General features: G+C 40.4%; 1 protein-coding gene across 3 annotated transcripts in view; it reads left to right on the top strand.

The window, feature by feature from the left end:
• The window catches only part of RELN (reelin), a 296,590-nt gene that overhangs the window by 120,038 nt on the left and 155,464 nt on the right, over positions 1-21,088 (top strand). For all 3 annotated transcript variants that reach the window (XM_040544577.1, XM_040544576.1, XM_040544575.1), the window contains exons 5-7: positions 5,665-5,697; positions 6,642-6,720; positions 18,074-18,170. In XM_040544577.1, the coding sequence (XP_040400511.1) occupies positions 5,665-5,697; positions 6,642-6,720; positions 18,074-18,170 (209 nt within the window). The remainder of the gene's footprint in view (positions 1-5,664; positions 5,698-6,641; positions 6,721-18,073; positions 18,171-21,088) is intronic.

The following is a 21,088-nucleotide window of genomic DNA, read 5'->3' as shown; positions in this document are numbered from 1 at the left end:
GTATTACCGTTAACAATGTCTTTAATTAATAATATATATAACTTGTTCATCTAATAGCAAAATAAATTGAAAATAAGGTAAACATACTACTGTACAGATTAATTCATATTTATTCTTGGCTGGAGTAGAACAAATGTCTTATGTTAATAAACACTTGCATAATTAAAACGGAGTTGACAAAACATCAGACCTGGCTGCACTGCACTGCAGAACTGAAGGTGGTTCAGGTCTGTGTGAGAGCAGAGACGTCATGGGGAGAAAGAGCTCACGGTGCAGGGTTGGAGCCAGCACACACATCACACCGCCAGCCCACCTTCACTGCACTGAGTGGTGTTGGAGGGTTAAAGAGAGCCTGCACCTGATATGCTCTGTAACTCTGGGCTGGTAATGCAGTGCATTGGCATAAGGACCAGCTGGGAGATTTGTTAGTGTGTCATTTAGTTCTGACTGCCTGCAGGAGAATCAGAACCATTAAACTTAAAAGATGGAAAAGATGAAGGATGTTGTTGTTCCCTCCTACTGCAGAATCATTCCTTTCAGCAAAATTCCCAAAATTTCATACGATCTCATATTCAACACCACAAATTATAGGATTGGCATTCCTTTCTTAAGAAACCCCTCCCTGCTCTGACAGAAGTCTCCATGTTAATGTAAATCCTGAGAACTGGCCCAGGCTCCCTTTGATTTGATAGCTTCCACCTGAATGTTTGTGGAAGACCTTTTAGGCATGTTTTGTACCTTGTAAATATGGATTAAAGAACACTTTGAAAAACAAACACAAAACAGATTGCAGGCTCTCAGGCTTCACCAGAGTAGTATTTTACAGAAGACTCGAGTTCAGAGCTGACGTATTGGCTTATGTGTCAGTGAGAATAATGCAGCCCTCAGGCAATGCACTGACTCTCTCCAGGGGGATGTTCAGCATCTATCTTTCAATAGCAACTTTGTTTACCAGTGGAGAGCAAGTATTGGCAGGAGTCTAAATAAAAGCATTAATTTTCTTTTTCATCTTCATCTGGCTGCTAATGAGGAGATTAGACTTTTTCATAATCTGCAAAATATAATATACCTCTCTGCACATCTCATTTGCGATGAATTGGTGAGCGATGGCTAATGGCTGCTGGCTGTTGAACTTGGAGTTTGATGTTTGGCTGGGAGCATTTATGTTTCTGTAATTTTCTTTTGCTTTATATTTAAAAAAGAAAAAAAATGTTCAGAGTTCTAAAAAAAAAAAAAGTCTTTTTACTTTGCAGTGAGCTTTATGAATGTTTTCTTATGCTGTATTGTTCCCTACCTATCCTTATACATGGCTTGACCCCACAGATCTATGGAATATGGGTGTTTGTAGTATAGTAGTATAAACTGACATATCTGGAACATATGTTTAATTTGCATTGTGTTAGCTCTTTTTTTTTTCTGGTTGAATACTTGTTTTGCTTAACCATTAGCTATTACCATGTTTAATTATTTTGGTTCCTATATTTCCATGGGCATTGGGCCCATCACAAAATCTTGTTTCCCATCTCATATTCCAGCTCTTCTAGCATAAGCTGGCATTCCATTGCCACTTCTATTTCCCTCCCCTCTAGTTTAACCAAAACAGGACACACTTTTCTATTATTTTAACTGTTAATTACCTTTCATTGGCCTTACTTCATCCACAGAAAATCTTAACCTTTTACTCCAAAAGATTCCTTCATTCTCCCTCATCCCGTGGACACAGAGCCCCACAATGACCCCATTGACTTTCTAATTCCCTATTACTTTCTTCAGCTTTCTCACGATTCCAGTTTGACTGTGGCCTTTTCTCTCTGAATCACTTTGTATTGTATACTCTCTTCTGTGCTTTTTCTTACCAAAAGGATTGCCTCGCCTTGCATGGCAAGCATTCTACATTTCCTTACATTTTCATGTATTGTATTTGCTCATGCCTCTTAGGTTGTGAGCTCTGTTGAGCTCAATTTCCATTCTTTGCTTAGCACAATTCACCTCTTGTAAAGCTCTGTATATACCCATGGTGCTAGTGAAAAAAAAAGAAAATCGTTTACATTTTTACATGGAACAAGGTTCTCATTCAAGCTAATATGCATTTTTGAGCCATACAAATACTGTTTCTAGATTTCAAACCACCCAGCTATGTGTAAGCATCTTAGAAAGTGAATCATGATTTAAAATGCATATTAAGATAGCCTTTGTCTCCTCTCAGTCTGAAGTACTGTAAGTTTTTTAAATTGGAAGTAGTTTAGATGTTTTCAGTGCATAGTTAATCTGCACCATATATTTTTTAGCTTTTTCATTTTATGCAAGTAAACTCCATTTGACTTTAGCCACACTATGGACCACTGTACAATTTACACTGTTTTAAAATAAGTAGGTCTGTGAATTGGTAAAACAAGGCACACCTGAAAATATTTTTATTTTTTTGTGATGTTCTACACTTATAATATTTTGGGGACCTTAGCTACAACACTTGAAGACCTACACACTGCTGTTCTGCAATGGAATATAAAATGTAATACTGAAATTATTCCTAGTGAGATTAAAGTCTAGGTTCATCACTCATTAAACAGTACCTTCACAATATTTTGTCATGTTCAGCTCTGGAATTTGAATTACAAATTAGATGGAAGCGAAAATTCTTGGGCTTTTCAGATACTGTAGAGGTTTGGGAAACAAAGTCCCCCTTAACAGAAAAACTTTGTTTGTAAGAACAACATTTTGTCCAACACTGTTTGCTTAACTCCACCTGTATTTTTTTAAATGAGTGATTAGTAGTACTATTATGTATTTGCACAATTTCTTTAATTTCAGCCTATTGGTAAGCAGTTTTGTTTTGCAGTATACTATGCATATAATTGAAGAGCTCTTTTAGGAAAAATCCAAATTTTTTATTCTTTAATCTTATAAATTACTAGTTATATTTAAAAAAATGCAGAAGGCAAAGGAATTTGAATATTTAAAGATTGCGGGTTTGTGCTATACCTGCTCCTTTCAGCTGAATGCTGTAATTTTGCATAACCTCAGAAAGTACCATCAGCAATAGCATGTATCCCAAGCTGGACCGCCTTCCACAGAAAATCTCTTCCAAAGAGCAATGCCGACTGACCTGGGATGAATGAGAAGTTAGAGCTTTTTGTCTCCTTTTTGAGGTCTGAATTGCTCTCATTGGAGAGGAAGGTCTCTTTCAACTGAGTTGCTCTTTAAGGTTAATGAAATTTGCTTGACCAGCTGATGAGCCTGTCCATGACCTGGCCTGACATGACCATCCTCCTCACAGAGGAGCACCAGCAGAATGGCTCTCAGCTATGTCTTTGCAGATTGCCCCTAGTGATGATCCAGGACTAATGAAAAAGAGTAATACAGAGCATTAGAGACAGAGGTCTTATTTTAATCTTAGCCACTTGCAATATAAAGAGTATTTCAAATCCCACGCCACAATGTACTTCTTTTTCTGCAGGCAAAATCCAGAGCAGTTGCATTGCTCTACCTGAGAAACAATTTGGTTAATCTAGCTTAATTCATTTCTTCTGTGCAAAGAGTTTTAAAAAGTCTTCTAGAGAAATGTATACATGCTTCCATGAAGAAGAAGAGCGTCTGGGACTGCAAGGGACATATGCTGTCTTTTCCTGTGCAGTACCAACCAGCATTACACTGGAGGCAGTGCCAAACCCTAGCTTGCAGTTGGAGTCCAATTGCTCCAGCTTGTGTAAAGTCATGATGAGAGGTTTGGGCCATTGCTAGAGTCCTTACTGTCATTTCTTCTGGGGAAGACAAGATAGCTGCTGGTCAAATCTTTACATGGATTTACATGGATTTACAACTTTCTTCCATAAAAATACAGTAAGTTAGGATCATAGAATCATAGAGTTTGGAAAAGACCCATAAGATCATCAAGGCCAACCACCACCTAACACCACAAGTCCACCACTAAACCATGTCCCTAAGCACCATGTCCACATGTGGACATCCCTAAATACCTCCTAAATACCTCCAGGGATGGTGTCTCTAACACTTCCCTGGGCAGTCCGGTCCAATGCCTAACCTAATCTAAACCTCCCCTGGTGCAACTTGAGGCCATTTCTCCACATGTTAAGTTAGACACACAAGAAAAAAAGATTTTATAATTCTGCATCTCTGTAACTTCTTTTCAACATCAGACTCTTAAGGATGCATTTGCTCTTTGCTGCTTTCAGTGGTCACGTTGTTGTCTTCAGCATTGTCTGTGTATGTTACCGGATGGACTAAAAGATGGTAGTCTCCCAATCTGAATCAATGCCTTCTGTCTGAACTAAATACAGACTGCTCGCCATCCTTTCCTGGTCTGCAGACACCTCCCTTGTTTCTTTCTCTCTCTTCTGTAATCATCAACTTCACAATGAAATGTTGCAAATCCATTACAAAATGTCACATCCCCAAGCAAACCAAGTGGTTAAGGAAAAACAGGAAGAGAAAAATGAGATTTGTGTTTTACTTGCTATTTAAATGACTATGTGTGAGGGCTCTACAGATTGCAGCACTCAAGTTTGTTTATTTATTTCTTTTAATCTATTTTTAATTTGTAAGATGTTATGACAGAAATTGTGGTACTTCAGTATTTTTTTTGTAATATACTGAAGAAATTGGGAACGTGATACAATTTAGGCCAATGTCCAACAAGAAGCACAGAATCATCTTTTTTTCTTTTATTTGTGTTCTGTTTGCCAAATTATAAAATGCAGCTAGAAATACAGCTACTTGGACAAGGTACTGAGAGGCAAACAAGATAGCTGGTCCCTGGGAGCTTGTTTATATGCACCCTTTTTGCCTCTGAAAAAGGTCAACATACTTGGGATTTAAGGTCAGGCAAGCCTATGAATGTAGTAGCTACCATGGAGTATCCAACACGCTCTGTAGACACATTCTACATTCCCCCAATTCTTTGTGTATATATCTACATATATATATATATATTCTCTTTTTATTTGTGTAATTTTACACCAAGACTCCTGTTGCAAAGTGTTAGAAAATGACTACTCAATAAAATTTAGCTATTTCACACACATACCCCATGTATAGTGTGTCTTTAAGATCTTCTACCATATCTTGGAAGAATAAGGCCAACTGGGGAAATGATTCAGCAATGTATGAAAAAATGTGCTTAAAAATAAGTGTTTGATTCAGTGATAGGCTGAGTCAATCCCATACTTATTGCCCTAGGGATAATAGGATTTTTCCTCCAAAAAATATGCCTAGTAAGATGTTGTCCAGAGTAGTATAAATGGTCAAAATGTGGCATTTTTGCCTCTCCTAGACTTTACTTCTTTTTTTGAACATAATTTCAACTCTTCTAATCGATCATTAAATTACTGAATCATAATCTGAGCTATTTCTAATAATATCTCATAGTCCTAGCCTAGATCTTTCTTACCTTGCTATACAACAGTCTATATATTTCATTTATTATTGATGCTTATTTTAATTTGAGAATATTTATTTTATTTTTATTTACTACTATATTTTATAACTTTTAATGCGTCACATTTTTCATAATTAAAATGTCTAAAGAATTGACTTAGCAGAGCACGTACTGTTACAATCTGTTTTATGCTGAACTGATCTTTAATGCTGCAATTAAGCCCTGATCACAGCAGATATTCATGCTTTGCGTGTCTTTGTTCTCCACAGCTCCAACGGAAGCTCCATTACATCCTCACCTAGGTAGGTGACTTGTCATTCTTATTACTAAAACTCAGAAATATTAACTTTACTATAATAAACAATCTGTAAGGTCATATGAAATGAGCTCTGGGGAATTCAAATAAAAATGAGACTCATATAAAATGAATTGAATTATGTCTAACTCTGATTAGTTGTTTTGTTTTTCATTGTGATTTTTATTGCTGTTTATTTATTGCCTTTGAGCCCTTGCAGTGTGAGTATATCACGCCACAGAGACTTTCTTCCTAGCTGTGCATTACGGCATCTATTTTCATAAGGACACATAACCCCCAGTGTATCACACCAACTCAGGGTCACTGTCCCCAGGGTTTTGTCCCCATGCACCTACAAGGTACACCCAGGAGAGCTCCTGTCCTGCTCCCCAAGCAGGGCATGGAGCACATCGCAGAGCTGCAGCCTGTGCCCACCAACTGCTGAGTTGCAACTTGGTTAACGTGGGCAAGATTCTGGCATCCTTGCTCAGTTTGAATGGCAGGTAACCATCACTTCATTCGAGGGAAGTATTTGTAGAAAAGTGTCTGTTTAATTTTTGGTCATTATACATAAATGATCAAAAGCACCCTAGCAAATCTAGGGTGAAAGTTGGAGTCTAAAGTGTGCAGACCAATAGTTGGAAACATTTGCATAATATAACTCACAGCTTAGATACTTTAAATGAATTGATCTTTACTGCCATCAATATATATTGGATGACTGCATCTTTTCATGACCGTTACACTTTGGTAATAGACTGGGAGACTTAATTTTATGTGGTACTATGGTCCAGAGTAAGAAGAAAAAAAAAAAAAAAAAAAAAAGACAAACCCTGCTTTTGTAACTAACACACTTTAAAAAATTAATTCCTCATTTTACATTGCATTACTTTGGCTCTAGGAAAGGCAATACTTTTTGGATTTTTCATATAGAAATTTCTTTTATTTTAGCTGAAATGCACAGTGACAGCATTATCCTGCGAGATGACTTTGACTCTTACCATCAGCAAGAATTGAATCCTAACATGTGGTGAGTTTCAGATTTCTACTTCCGTTTATATACATCTTAGCAAATTAAAACATTTTGCTTACTACAGTGACATAACTGTATTATATGAATTCCTTGATATCTCAGCTCACGTTGATTTGATGTGTATGTCTTTCCTCCATAAGAACCTACATATGTTAGCATTCATTTATTAATGATCTAAGCCCATTGAAGTAAGTGGCATATTCATATTGACTTCAAATGTTGAATTAATCCAAAAATAGAAAGAAGGAGTAGAGCTGAACTCACTCAATATTTTTGTGTGAAAATGTTGATTTCTTCAAATCAAAGCTTTTCATGGAAAAGGTGATGAATTTCAATATTTAAAATTTGTTTTTCAATTATATTTTCATTTCCTGTACACGAAGTACATATTTCTGGAGAAGCTAACTATTTTTTCTTTTCTTTTTTCATGGAAGGCAAGAATTTACTTATCTTTTGTATTGTATGGGAAGGGAAAGCTCTCACTTTTCTGTTACTGTACTGCAGTTCCTAATTCCTAGTTTTTCTCATTTGACAGGATTCCTGAGTAGGGTCATTTACATTATCACAATTTATGTTTGAAACAGCAACGACAGGTTGTTATTACTCCTTAGGCAGTAGATGCTCAAGTACATCGTCACAGTGATGGAGTACCATTTTGTATGGCATATGCGTACTTAACAAAGGAGGAAGTTATAGGTCTCTTGTAGTACTAAACTGATTCTATACTACATAGTTAATAGGTCTAATGATCATTTTGTAGCCAGATAAATTCATCTGTTGGTCTTAAAGGTTGAAGTCACTTTTTTTTTTTTTTGAATGAGGTTTTTACTCCAATCCTATTTCATAAATATAACTAATTGGATTTACTTCATTCATACAAGACTGAAATATTTTAATGGGTTAGTTTAGTTATTTCAGATAAAACACACTTTGTAGAAGTTACCATTTGTTAGTTAGGAATACGTATATTCTTTGAAATCTGACTATTTTCTTTTTTATTAAGGCCTCACAGTTTTCCATCTTTGCATGTCTTTCACAGTTTCACCATCTTATGCAAAAAGATTATGGTTTGTGGAATGCTACAGATATTTTTTTTCTTTTGCACATAATTATTGTAATGCTTTTTAGTATATGCCTAGTATTTTTCCTCCTTTTGTTCCTTTTACATTATCTCTTTACATGATTTTTTTTTCTGGACAGATGCATTAGGGACCTGGAATGCTATAATATTTAAAAAAAAAAAAAAAGAAAAAAAAAACAACAAAAAATCCTCTTTCTTTATGGGAATGAATAGATCAAGGACTCTTAATGGGTTACAGAATAGCTGCCAAGGTAGATAGCTTTAACAGCAGTGTGTTAAATGGACTTGAGTGGAAGGAAATGAGAGGAGGCATTATTTCCCTGCAGATGTCTCATAACTCACAGAGGGCCTGTCTGTTGGGAGCCTCCATAATTTATTTATCCATTGCTCTCTTATCTTTAAATTCACCCTTGCTTTTCAGAAGTCTCAGTAGAGAAATTTCAGACTAAAAGAGGCCCCAGTCTCCTGGTCCTTTTGTTCCTGAGATTTGGATGTGCTCCCCATGGAATAACCTTGACCTACCTTGGCTGGTGGGTGAGTGCACAGAGCTGTGTGCTGGGAGAAAGTCCTAAAACTCACTGCAGTCTTGTGACAGATGCCTTGATATCCCTGTAATGACACCAGAAAGCCAACATCTTCAGCAACGCTAAATGGAAGTGGAGCACAAATAAAAGAAAACTATAATGAGGTGTCATGAGCTTTTCTGCATAAAGGATTTCTACAGTAGCTCTCCCTCCAGTGAAGAGCTGCTTAGTGGCAGAAAGCTCATTCACATTTGATTGTCTGGTGGGAGTTAAATCAGGGATTATTAACAGTTTACGCCATCCATCCTAAAATTGCATTTTTCCCCTGGCAGCTGCTAAAATCCCATCTTTATCACAAACAATTGCAGTAACTGCTGGAGCAGGATTCCCAGCCCTGCTCTGGCCCTGGTCTGCTGTGCTCAGAGTGGGGTAGCAGCTGCCTTGTGCACCGACACTCCAGTGGTGCCTTGTCACCAGGGGCCAGTTAGACTAAGCCCCTCTAATAATTTCTGAAGCCATTATTTGTTTAAAGATGAAAAGAGAGGTGTTAATATTTTCCTATGGCCTTTTCTTCCCAGATCCTATGCAACAGTGGCTTGGGTGTGATTAGATTTGTCCCCCTCCTCCTGATCCGCTCTCTGGCATGTGCAACTCTGGCCAGAGATGTACAGTCCGAGTGCACAAGCAAAGCCTTTTATAGCTTGTGTGTGTGTCTAATTTTATGAGTCCCAGCAGAGCTGGTGTGCCACTCCATTGCTGGAATAGGCCCCACATCAAATAACTATTTTGCACAAGGGCGCTGTATGATTTTGAGAGTATCTGCCTGGTTTTTATGGATTTCTGGTCTTTTAAATGAATTAAAAGACACATCCCACCCAGCAACCATCTGTTTCTTCAGAGGCTCAGGAGGAGGGAAGGGGTGGCAGCGGGTGTTTCTGGAGTGCTGCAATGTCTGGATATAGGCTCTTCAGAAGGGACAGGCAGCACAGAAGGGGTGGTGGTGTGGCTCTCTATATTAGAGAGTGTTTTGATGTTGTGGAACTTGAGGCTGGGACTAATAACATTGAGTATCTGTGGGTTAGGATCAGTGGGAAGGCCAACAAGGCAAGCATCCTGGTGGGGGTCTGTTATAGACCGCTGAACCAGGATGAGGAGACGGATGAGGAGTTCTACAGGCAGCTGGCAGAAGTTGCGAAATCGTCAGCGCTTGTTCTTGTGGGGGACTTCAACTTCCCAGACATATCCTGGAAGCACAACACAGCCCAGAGAAAGCAGTCTAGAAGGTTTCTGGAGAGCGTGGAAGATAGCTTCCTGACACAGCTGGTTAGAGAGCCTACCAGGGGAGGTGCCCCGCTAGACCTTCTGTTCACAAACAGTGACGGACTGGTGGGAGATGTGGTGGTCGGGAGCTGTCTTGGGCAGAATGACCATGAAATGGTAGAATTCTCTATTCTTGGCGAAGCCAGGAAGGGGACCAGTAAAACCGCTGTCTTGGACTTCTGGAGGGCTGACTTTGAGCTGTTCAGGACACTGGTTGGCAGAGTCCCTTGGGAGGTGGTTCTGAAGGGCAGAGGAGTCCAGGAAGGCTGGGCACTCTTCAAGAAGGAAATCTTAATGGCTCAGGAGCAGTCTGTCCCCACGTGCCCAAAGATGAGCTGGCGCGGAAGAAGACCGGCCTGGCTGAACAGAGAGTTGTGGTTTGAGCTTAGGGGAAAAAAGAGGTTTTATAATCTTTGGAAAGGAGGGCGGGCCACTCAGGAGGACTATAAGGCTGTTGCGAGTCTGTGCAGGGACAAAATTAGAAAGGCCAAAGCTCATCTGGAGCTCAATCTGGCTACTGCTGTTAAAGATAACAAAAAATGTTTTTACAAATACATCAACACCAAAAGGAGGACTAAGGAGAGTCTCCATCCTTTACTGGATGTGGGGGGAAACTTAGTTACAAGAGATGAGGAAAAGGCTGAGGTGCTTAATGCCTTCTTTGCCTCAGTCTTTAGCGGCAAAATCAGTCATTCTCTGGATACCCAGTACCCTGAGCTGGTGGAAGGGGATGGGGAGCAGGATGTGGCCCTCACTATCCGCGAGGAAATGGTTGGCGACCTGCTACAGCACTTGGATGTACGCAAGTCGATGGGGCCGGATGGGATCCACCCGAGGGTACTGAGAGAACTGGCGGAGGAGCTGGCCAAGGCGCTTTCCATCATTTATCGGCAGTCCTGGCTATCAGGGGAGGTCCCAGTCGACTGGCGGCTAGCAAATGTGACGCCCATCTACAAGAAGGGCCAGAGGGTAGACCCGGGGAACTATAGGCCTGTTAGTTTGACCTCGGTGCCAGGGAAGCTCATGGAGCAGATTATCTTGAGTGTCATCATGCGGCACTTGCAGGGCAACCAGGCGATCAGGCCCAGTCAGCATGGGTTTATGAAGGGCAGGTCCTGCTTGACGAACCTGATCTCCTTCTATGACAAAGTGACACACTTAGTGGATGAGGGAAAGGCTGTGGATGTGGTCTACCTTGACTTCAGTAAGGCTTTTGACACCGTTTCCCACAACATTCTCCTCAAGAAACTGACTGCTCGTGGCTTGGACTGGCGTACGCTTCGTTGGGTTAAAAACTGGCTGCATAGCCAGGCCCAAAGAGTTGTGGTGAATGGAGTCAAATCCAGTTGGAGGCCGGTCACTAGTGGAGTCCCCCAGGGCTCAGTACTGGGGCCAGTCCTCTTCAATATCTTTATCGATGATCTGGATGAGGGGATTGAGGGCACCCTCAGTAAGTTTGCAGATGACACCAAGTTAGGTGCATGTGTCGATCTGCTCGAGGGTAGGAAGGCTCTGCAGGAGGATCTGGATAGGCTGGACCGATGGGCTGAGGTCAACTGTATGAAGTTCAACAAGGCCAAGTGCCGGGTCCTGCACCTGGGGCGCAACAACCCCAAGCAGATCTACAGGCTGGGAGATGAGTGGTTGGAAAGCTGCCTGGCAGAGAAGGACCTGGGAGTACTGGTTGATAGGCAGCTGAATATGAGCCAGCAGTGTGCTCAGGTGGCCAAGAAGGCCAACAGCATCCTGGCTTGTATAAGAAGCAGTGTGGCCAGCAGGTCTAGGGAAGTGATTGTCCCCCTGTACTCGGCTCTGGTGAGGCCGCACCTCGAGTACCGTGTTCAGTTTTGGGCCCCTTGCTACAAGAAGGACATCAAGGTGCTCGAGAGAGTCCAGAGAAGGGTGACGAGGCTGGTGAGGGGTCCGGAGAACAAGTCTTATGAGGAGCGGCTGAGGGAGCTGGGATTGTTCAGCCTGGAGAAGAGGAGGCTCAGGGGCGACCTTATCGCTCTCTATAGGTACATTAAAGGAGGCTGTAGCGAGGTGGGGATTGGTCTATTCTCCCACGTGCCTGGTGACAGGACGAGGGGGAATGGGCTACAGTTGTGCCAGGGGAGGTTTAGGTTGGATATTAGGAGGAACTTCTTTACTGAAAGGGTTGTTAGGCATTGGAATGGGCTGCCCAGGGAAGTGGTTGAGTCACCACCCCTGGAGGTCTTTAAGAGACGTTTAGATGTTGAACTTAGTGATATGGTTTAGTGGAGGACTTGTTAGTGTTAGGTCAGAGGTTGGACTGGGTGATCTTGGAGGTCTCTTCCAACCTAGACGATTCTGTGATTCTTTGATTCTGTGGAGCTGTGAGGGGAAGAGAAAGAAAGGGATGGGATGGGGCTCTTTGTAAACACAATAATCACAGCATCTGGGAATGGGTTCCTGACCAAATCACAGTTTGGTGATTGAGAGAAGACAGGAAAAACTGTAGAAGTAGTAAAGAAAGAGAGGAGGAGGCAGCAGGAGAGGAGACAACAGGTGTAGCAAGAAGCAGGGAGGACTTCTGTTCTGGGAACGAAGGAACTGGAGCATGTCTCATCTCTTCCATTTTCTTGGGACTCACCACCATGGAGATTTCCTTGTGTGGTGTGTCCAACTAATTTTTATATTGCTGTCTTCCAACAAGCAGTAATGTCAGAATGTGACTATTTTTAAAGCTGCTAAGCCACAGACATAAGCCTGTTTATTTAAGCAAAGATTTCTTCATTTCCCTCAACTCGTTTGCTACATACTTTACAAAGATCTCTCTTCCTTCTCTATCCTTCAAATAGGTATGAATCATGGATTCATAAATTAACACCTCTCTTTTCATGCCTAATGTATATTAGGTGTTTAAGTTAAGGTAGTTAAGTGAATCCCACTCAGTCGTTAACATATCACTGACTTTCATGATGAGTTCATGGCTGACTTCCAGAACTAATTAGACAGTAATGTTTACTGCATTTTTCAATGAAAAGTTTAATAGCACAGGTGTTTGCTGGTCCATAGGACTTGCTGAAAACTGTCAGGAGTGTGTTAGTTCAGAAAGCTCAGAAACCATGAAAGTAATTGGTTTCCTATGTAGGGAAAGGAAATCTGCATCATGTAAACATAAACACAGGGAGCCCTTGCACAGGGAAGCCTCAGTTTTCAATCCTTTAGGGGAGGGAAGGCTTAATCAGAATCTTTTGAAGGCAGAACGGCAGAACCGCATGTTTCCAATTTCTGGAAATGTTATTTGCTTTTTGAGGTTCTGGTTGATACTTCTGATGAATACTTTGTTGTAGCAGAAGAGAAGCAAGGTTTTGTGCATCTTGTTCAAATTTTCTGGAACACGTGGTCTGTGCCTTGCAAGACAAAAGGCCAGGTGGTGGCTGGAAGACTGTTATCTGGAAGACTGTCTAGTTCTTTGGGCACCTGCTTCTGCGACCATTTTGCCTCCATGTAACCTCATAACCTCCATGTAACTCTTCTCATGGCAGAGTATAAAAATGGTGCTATATAACTAAAACTGTCAAACAAGAACAAATGTAGAAAAAAAAATTATATATATATATATATATCCTAATGGTAAATGACTTAATCTTGAGACAAAAAAGGGGGGGTGGGGGGTGAAGTAGATGCATATATTAGTAGAGATGCTGGCATTAATACATGTTAATATATGGATAAAACAGTTTTAACAGTAGGGATGAAGACAACAGGGGATTCAGTAAATTTAAAAAAGAAAAACTCTGTATGGAAGCTTTAGCTGGCTAAACTCTCCTTCCCAACTTGATGCCATGTTTCATCTCAAAGCCCATTGGCACTTCAAACAGCAATCATTTACAAAAGATATAGTCTTCAAAGATGACATGAAGAAAAGCTGAGCAAGTAAAATGAATCAATAAGAAACAGGCTCTATCACTTATTCATAGCACATGAGAAATGAAGAGGTACAGTGATATTTCCAGTGGCAAAGAGGTGGAGGAAAGCTTTGTGACAGGACAGAGAGGTCCTAAAGTGGTTTTGAAATTGCACTAAAACTGTGGGATTAAACTTCAGAAAGATTTATGTTTTAAAATCTCTTGGCAGTTTGAGATGTTTATCTTCTTTATAGTCCAGACATCACAGAAGACATCAGTCAATATAATGTCCACAAACTCAGGTATTGTAGAGGGAAACGAGATGACAAATAGCAATGAGGAAACAGCAGATGTTTCCCCTTCAGCAAAGTGAAGAACAATAGCTGAGAGAGGTGGGACTCTGTACGCCAGGGATGAGAGTGATGGCAGGTCTGTAGAGAAGGCATCTAGATGAATATGACAAACGCCAACAGTGGCAGTGATAATGAGCAGTGAAGAGAAAGCTGAAATGATTTTAATGTGCTCAGATTTTAGACCAGGCAGGTGAGAAAGATAATGTAAAAAGCTACACCTAGACAGAGCGATTAATACTGTCTCTTGGTTATAAGAATGGTAAAGAAGTTAACCTTACTGTCTGCACCTGGAGAGGAGCAAATTGGATCGTTTCTAAATACTTAATATGATGATGATGGTCTGAAGAAAAGCAGATCAGTTATCTTACTCTTCATACATTCCTGTCAAGCTACTGAGCAATTTATTGTCAGAAGTGATACCTTTCAGAGAGAGCACAAAGGTTTGAATCAGGATTACCAACAGCCATCCAATTTCTGGTGAGAGGAGTCATCCTAGAGAAGATGAGTGATGATGAAACAGCTGTGTTAGAAGGACAGCATTTCTAGACTTCCAAACACTTCTCCATATTTCATAGACCACGTTACAGAGGCAGAATAGATGAACAACTGAATCACTGTATATTTACTGAAATACAATAATTAAAAAATTAAAATATCCCTTGAATTAAGTCTGTCCTTTCATGAGGGCATAAGAGTTCCCTACATAGTTTTCATAGGCAGTTGTCCTACCATATATGTCTCTGTGTTCATATATCAAGATTTCAGGCAGTTGTTCCACTATAAACCCCCAAAATGTAGGGGCAGATAATGAAAATAATGCTCAGAAACAGCCAGGATACTGTAGAATTCCAGGTATTTTTCTTGCTTCTGTTCCCATGTTCTTCAGCTACCAGAGTTCAGGGATCAAATGAAACATAGATTATGACAAAACAAATACTCCATAAACACTGTTTCTGTGCTTTCTCCTAAAGTACACTTTGGTTCACTCACATGTTCTGTCCTCAAGCTATATTGAAAACTAAGATTATGGGCCAACTACAGCTTCTATAAGCAAATATTAATTCATTGAAATCAATAGGAACTACATTACTTTATTAGAGGATTTAATTTTGCTACTTAAATCCAAAATGCTATATGCTATCAGTGCGATTTGCTGAATTACTTTAATAATATAGTCATGCAGGAAAAAACCTCAAGGATTTTTTAAATATAACATTGTTTTTGGAACTGGAAATGAAACTAAGCTTAATCAAATCTCAGATTAAGGAAGCAATTTGTTAAGTGGAAAAGAAGCATTCATCTTTGACTTCTCTAATGGACGTAGGCATAAGAAAGCCAGCCCTGCACTAAATTGACCATGGACCAGCTGAAAAGACCCAAAATAAAAAATGCAATCAATTATTCACTACATCTATGTATCTGAAAGTCTAACGTCTATCCCTCAGCAAAGCTTAGCACTCAGATTTCCAGCGTATTGTTCAGGGCATTGTACTCTGTGCAGAGTTAACCACTTCTACAAAAAGTTACCCCTACTTTGCCTCCCTGGGAAGGTCCCCCAGCAGGATGCCAATGAGCCACAGTTTGCTGTGAGCAGACCAGAAAACAGCTCCATTATTTAAATGTGTATTTTAAAAAATTAGTTAAATGTTATTTCTAAACATTACCAGGGCTTGCAGCAGCCCATTCTCCTTGCCCCAGATGATGTGGGGAAATGCTGCTCCAGCTCCATGGGCAATGTTACACTTTGACAATGCTACTGGCCTGTTCAAGCCAGAGATTTCATTTGCCCATCCATGCTCATAATGCGCTGATGGTTTTGGGACACTCAGGAATAGAAATATCCCTTTGCAAGCTGTTTACAGAAAGACTTGCAGAGGTTTAGCACAACACCTATTAACAAAAAGACAAGCATCATAATCTAGGAAAAGAAGTGAAAAAATCAAGGAAATTTGTATGGGAATCAAGTACGATTCAGGCTTGAGAGGTGAGTCTGTACAAACCTCATGAGGTTCAACAAGGCCAAGTGCAAGGTCCAGCAGCTGGGCCAGGGAAATCCCAAGTACAAACAGAGGCTGGGTGGAGAATAGATTGAGAGCAGCTCTGAGGAGAAGAAATTGTAATAATGGCTTTAAACTAAAAGAAGGTAGAATTAGATGAGATGTTAGGAAGAAATTCTTTACTCAGAGAGTGGTGAGGCCCTGGCACAGGCAGCCCAGAGAAGCTGTGGATGCCCCATCCCTGGAGGTGTTCAAGGCCAGGCTGGATGGGGCCTTGGGCAACCTGGTCTGGTGGGTGGCATCCCTGCCCATGGCAGGGGGGGTTGGAACTGGGTGATCTTTAAGGTCCCTTCCAACCCAAACCATTCCGTGATTCTATGAGCATGTATTTTGACAGCAAGTCCCTATTTTCTTGGGTTTTCTTCCTTTCCATCTGATTTCCATTGAGATTCTGTGAAGATCTTCCATCCAGAAATTATCTGGAGAATTAAAGAGAAAATAAACACAAACTTTTTGCAAACTACTAAACTATATCAGGACTCTGTATATGGGAACATTTATTTTGGTGGCACTCTACATCAGAAAAGGTGGCCAAGCTTGAGGCATTTTGTGTGAGAGAAGGCAAAGAAAAAATAGTCTAAACAACCCTTATATAAGTCTAATTGCACTTTAGACTCTAAAAATACCAATTATAAAAGTACAGAGAGAAATCAGAAAAGAATAAGGGGGTTCGAGTGAGTTCACCATTGCTTGCAATGTCATTACATCTGATGTTAAAGGCGAGCTTGGGATGTCTGAAGACAATGCTGGTCAGCCCCACCTGAGGCAGTTTGTTGGGGGCCCTGTCGTGGCTCAAGCCAAAAACCGATACCTCAGTCTTTGAGGGAGAGGGCCCTTCCTCTGCTCCTCAGTCAGGCTGCACGCAAAGTCCTTCATATTAAATTCAGCAACAATTACCAGCCCCTCTGAGATTTTCTGCATACTTCTTCCCCTAAAAGGTGAAAAGTCTCACATCTCTCTGTTACTAGGAATAGGGGATATGACAAATATGAACAGAAAGCAGCAGCAAGAAACGTTTTGGAGCAACTGGGCTGTAGGAGCCTCTTGGTGCGCACTTTCAGGGTAGGGTTGCAGCATGTAAGCGAGCAGGGACCACCTCCTCTGTAGGGGACAGAATCCTCCAGGAAGATCAGTCTCCTCACCTGGATGGCAGATGTCAAACTGTGCAAGTCCTGCCTGCCACAGTGTCACGTCCCCACTCCATTCCCACCTCAAGCCTGGCCTTTGGAATAGATAACCCTGCAGCCAGAGAGGACCAAGGCTTACAAATTTTCTTTGATGCTTGTTCCTGTTCTTCTTTGGAGGAAGTGTGATGTTCTTGTTTGGAGGAGCTCAATGAGGTGCCCAAAGGCTGAGCTCTGTGCTGGGTCCCCCAGGCACCATCCATGATGCATGAGGGCAATATGTGACCGAAGACAGTCTGACCTTGAGTGATGTGGAGCTTCATGGTTTTCTTTCCAAACCTGAGCCACTTACTCTGCTCATTTTCATGAATGAGGTTTCTGCCGCTGCTGAAAGGAAGGTGGTGGAGCCAAGGTTATCAAGAAGTGATGCAGGAGAACTGGAGGAGATGACACAGCTGATATCAGACCCTGACACTGATGGCTCAGGCCCACATGTTTCAAGGAGCTTTGTAAATCTGGAACATTTCTGAATTACTTCCTCCCCCATGATCTTAGGTGGTATCATAAAATCACTCATCCCCAGTGTTTTGTGCCCCCAGGCTGATCCCACTTTCCTTGAGCTGTCTTGTTCAAGACATGGTAATTCTGCAGTAGTGGGCTTGCACCTAGTATAGCAAACGTGCAGTAAGGATTTTGGAAGAACAGTAACTTTGGGATAAATTATATATGTAAAGGTCAGCCTGGCTTCCTGTGGTGTGATGTTTTGCAGCTGATAAGCAGGGATGCTCTTTTTTTTTTTTTTTTTGTGGGGCAACAGCATGCAGAGAGCAAATACCTACCCATAAGGTCCTTTCTCAAGAGGCAGCTTTAGCACATTGTATGTGCCAATGCTCAACCTTTACATTCGGTTTGAGCACCAAACTGTAACACTCTTATTTTACAGTCTTCAAACCTGATGCAGTCTCCAACGTGAGGTTTCTAATTTCCATTTTGAACGTGTTCTGTTCTTCCTGCAGGTCTGAATGCAGAAACTGTGAGGTTGGAGAGCAGTGTGGTGTGATTATGCACGGCAGCGCTGTCACTTTCTGTGAGCCATATGGTCCCCGAGAGCTGGTGAGTGCTTTGCAAGTTTGGTGTTCAGTTCTTAAGCAAAGAGATAATGCCATGGGAGAGCACCCAAGGAACACCCCAATGTTTCAAAAAATAGATGACAACCAACATTTGTTGCAATTCTTTGCAAAGAAAAAACTCTTGATCTGGTGTATATCTAGGTTATTTAAAATATCTGTTAAAGACAGGGAAGGCAAGGAAATAGAGCTATGTTTTCAAACTGGCATAATTCTCTTTATTTCAGACAATGAAATGTCTATTTCAGATAATTCAATTTCAAGGGTTCATTTTTCTTCTCTTATTTTATTAGCTGTGTCTTTTTTTTTTTTTTCTTGTTGCTGTTGACAATTGTTAATTTGGTTGTAAAACATCACTTGTGAATAATGCATCTTACAGACTTAAATGCAGCCTGGAGCAAGCACCTGCCAGTCTCGGGAAAGTGTATGTAACAAATTGAGTCACGATAAAGGTGACAGAATTAATTTCATTGGGGTGTAGTTTGGTCATAAAATTGCTGTAAGAAACGACATGGTAAAATTTGCATTAACTTGGGATCATCTGGGTGGGGGAAATGAATTGAAAGATATATAACCAATGCCCACATGCTGCAGCTGACACTGGCAGATAGCTACAATGATGTACATAAATGGGACTTTTGGAAAGAAGTGAAAAATTACAAGACCATCTCAAAGCCTATTTAATTCAAAATTAATTTTCATGTTTTCAACTGTATTCTGAATGGAGGGAGAGGCTGATGAGAGCTATTTGAAGAGGGTACATGGAAGAGGGCCATAAAACAGAAGTGGTTTTGGGCAGCAATCTTCTCATCATTTGAGACACTGACAAGTCTTTTAACAGGGTTAATTTCACATCTTTAGCTGAGATCAAAATTGCACAAATGCAATGTAGATAGTGCTGGTATGGTTACCGAAAGTCATAAACAGCTTTAAAAGTAATTCATGGGTTTTATGGATAAAGAAGAATTTCAGTCATTTCCCTCAGAGCCAGCTCCAGCAGGGGAATCCTGACAGTGATGCTAAATTGCCTCTCTGTTACTCTGAATGCTATCCGAATGTGCTGTGCTTCATTAACTGCCTTGAGAAGAGATGTATTGTTATATGTCCTGTGCAAAAATGAAGTCACACCACTGGGATACTTTTCCCACATATTTTTAGCTTATTTTTAGTTGTGGTATTGAGCATATGTAACACTCCTTGAAAAACAATCTATTTAACACAGGTCCCAAGTATGAGGGGTTTAAAATGTTGTTAATTAGTTGTCTTCTTCCTGCTGACATATAATTTAGCCTACCCCTATTAATCACAAATTGGCTTCAAAATCCAGCATTGGACTGTACTTTCATTACCACATAATAAAATAGCACTATCACATCATCAGGAATTTGGAAAAAAATGTATTATGATGCCTAAGTGGCATGATTAAATAATCAGCTGCAAAAATCACCATGCTTATAAACAGCTAGCAGACTAATAAAGAAAGTGTTTATAAATATTATGGCAGTGTTGCAGAAAAAATCAAATCCTTATGAAGGAACATGTGAGGGATTTACCATTTTGGGTGAGCACAGGACAGTGTTCGTGCCACAGATTTGACCTAGTTTTATTTTTGGTTGTGGACAAAGGTTTGAATTCCAATTTTCTTTGAGCCGACTTGATCCTGATTTGTAGCCATCTTTCAGCAATTACACAATGTATCTCTTCCTATCACAGATTTTAAACCCTGTTTCACTTCTCCAATCTTAACGTATTTTTTGAGTCCCATTCTTGAGATGACTCTTGAAATCTCTGTTCCTGTTCATGGCTCCTATTGACACATTATTGCTTGAAATACTAAGTGAAGAAGAGTTTGAATTTGTCAAATGTATGATATCAACCGCTGTGACAACTATTGGTTTGCTTCCTTGACCTCTCTCTCCTTTCCTGGCTCCCTGTAGCTGTCTGTTTCTGCAGGCAGAGGTTGTTTAATACCAACTGTCCCTGTCTGTTAGTGAGAATTTAGCATTGGCAAAACCCTGGAATGATGCATAGCATCAGAGATGTTGCAGAGGGAAATAGCTGCTAAAGACTCCCTGCTAGCCCAGAACTTTGCAAAAAGTTTTTACTAAATGTAATGTTTTGTTTGTATGTTTGTTTTTCTAAAACATTACTGGAACAACTGACAACATAGTTTCTTTTAATTCCTCCTGAATGCTTCTTCTGTGACAACTGATACATTTAATTTCTTGGTGATATGAGCCACTGAACACTGATAAAGGGTTTCATTTTGAAATTAGAACTTGCACAACATAATTAATTGAACGTAAGCTAATATAATAGGTACTCACAACTCAAGTCAGAAAGCACTTTATTATTTGGCATGATAAATGTGATACCTAATGTTGAATCGATCCTGACAGAATGGACATAAATAGGGACATGACTACAATCTTAAAGGTGTTAATATAAATGCAACTCCCCTATTTCTGTTATAAGACTAGAATTATCTTTAAGGAATATTACCTTTTAGGAATATTCCCAGGAGAGGAAAAAAAAATGTATTTTCAGTAAACTTTATGTACAGATAATGGGAAATTTTCAGATGGTTCTGAAAGTTGCTGTTTGTGATGCTTGTGATGATTGGGAATCTGTCCCACTGAGTCTGTCTTCATTCACGGATCATTAATAGCCGTGATAAATTTCTTAAATTTCCATGCATCCTCGTAACGCCCCTGCAGTCACTTATATCAGCCAATCTTCAGTGCATTTCTGTGAAGTTCCCATTCATTAACATTTATAAGAAGTTTCCCTCTGTATTTAGCATGTATGCAGAAAACAAAAAAAAACACACCAAAAATTCATGCCAAAGCAAGCCATTTCCTGGACACCTTATTCTCCCTAGGTTAGAGGGAGGAAAACAGATCA

This window comes from Cygnus olor, chromosome 1, assembly GCF_009769625.2.
Source record: "Cygnus olor isolate bCygOlo1 chromosome 1, bCygOlo1.pri.v2, whole genome shotgun sequence".
NCBI lineage: Eukaryota > Metazoa > Chordata > Aves > Anseriformes > Anatidae > Cygnus > Cygnus olor.
This window is presented reverse-complemented; position numbering and strand designations above follow the sequence as displayed.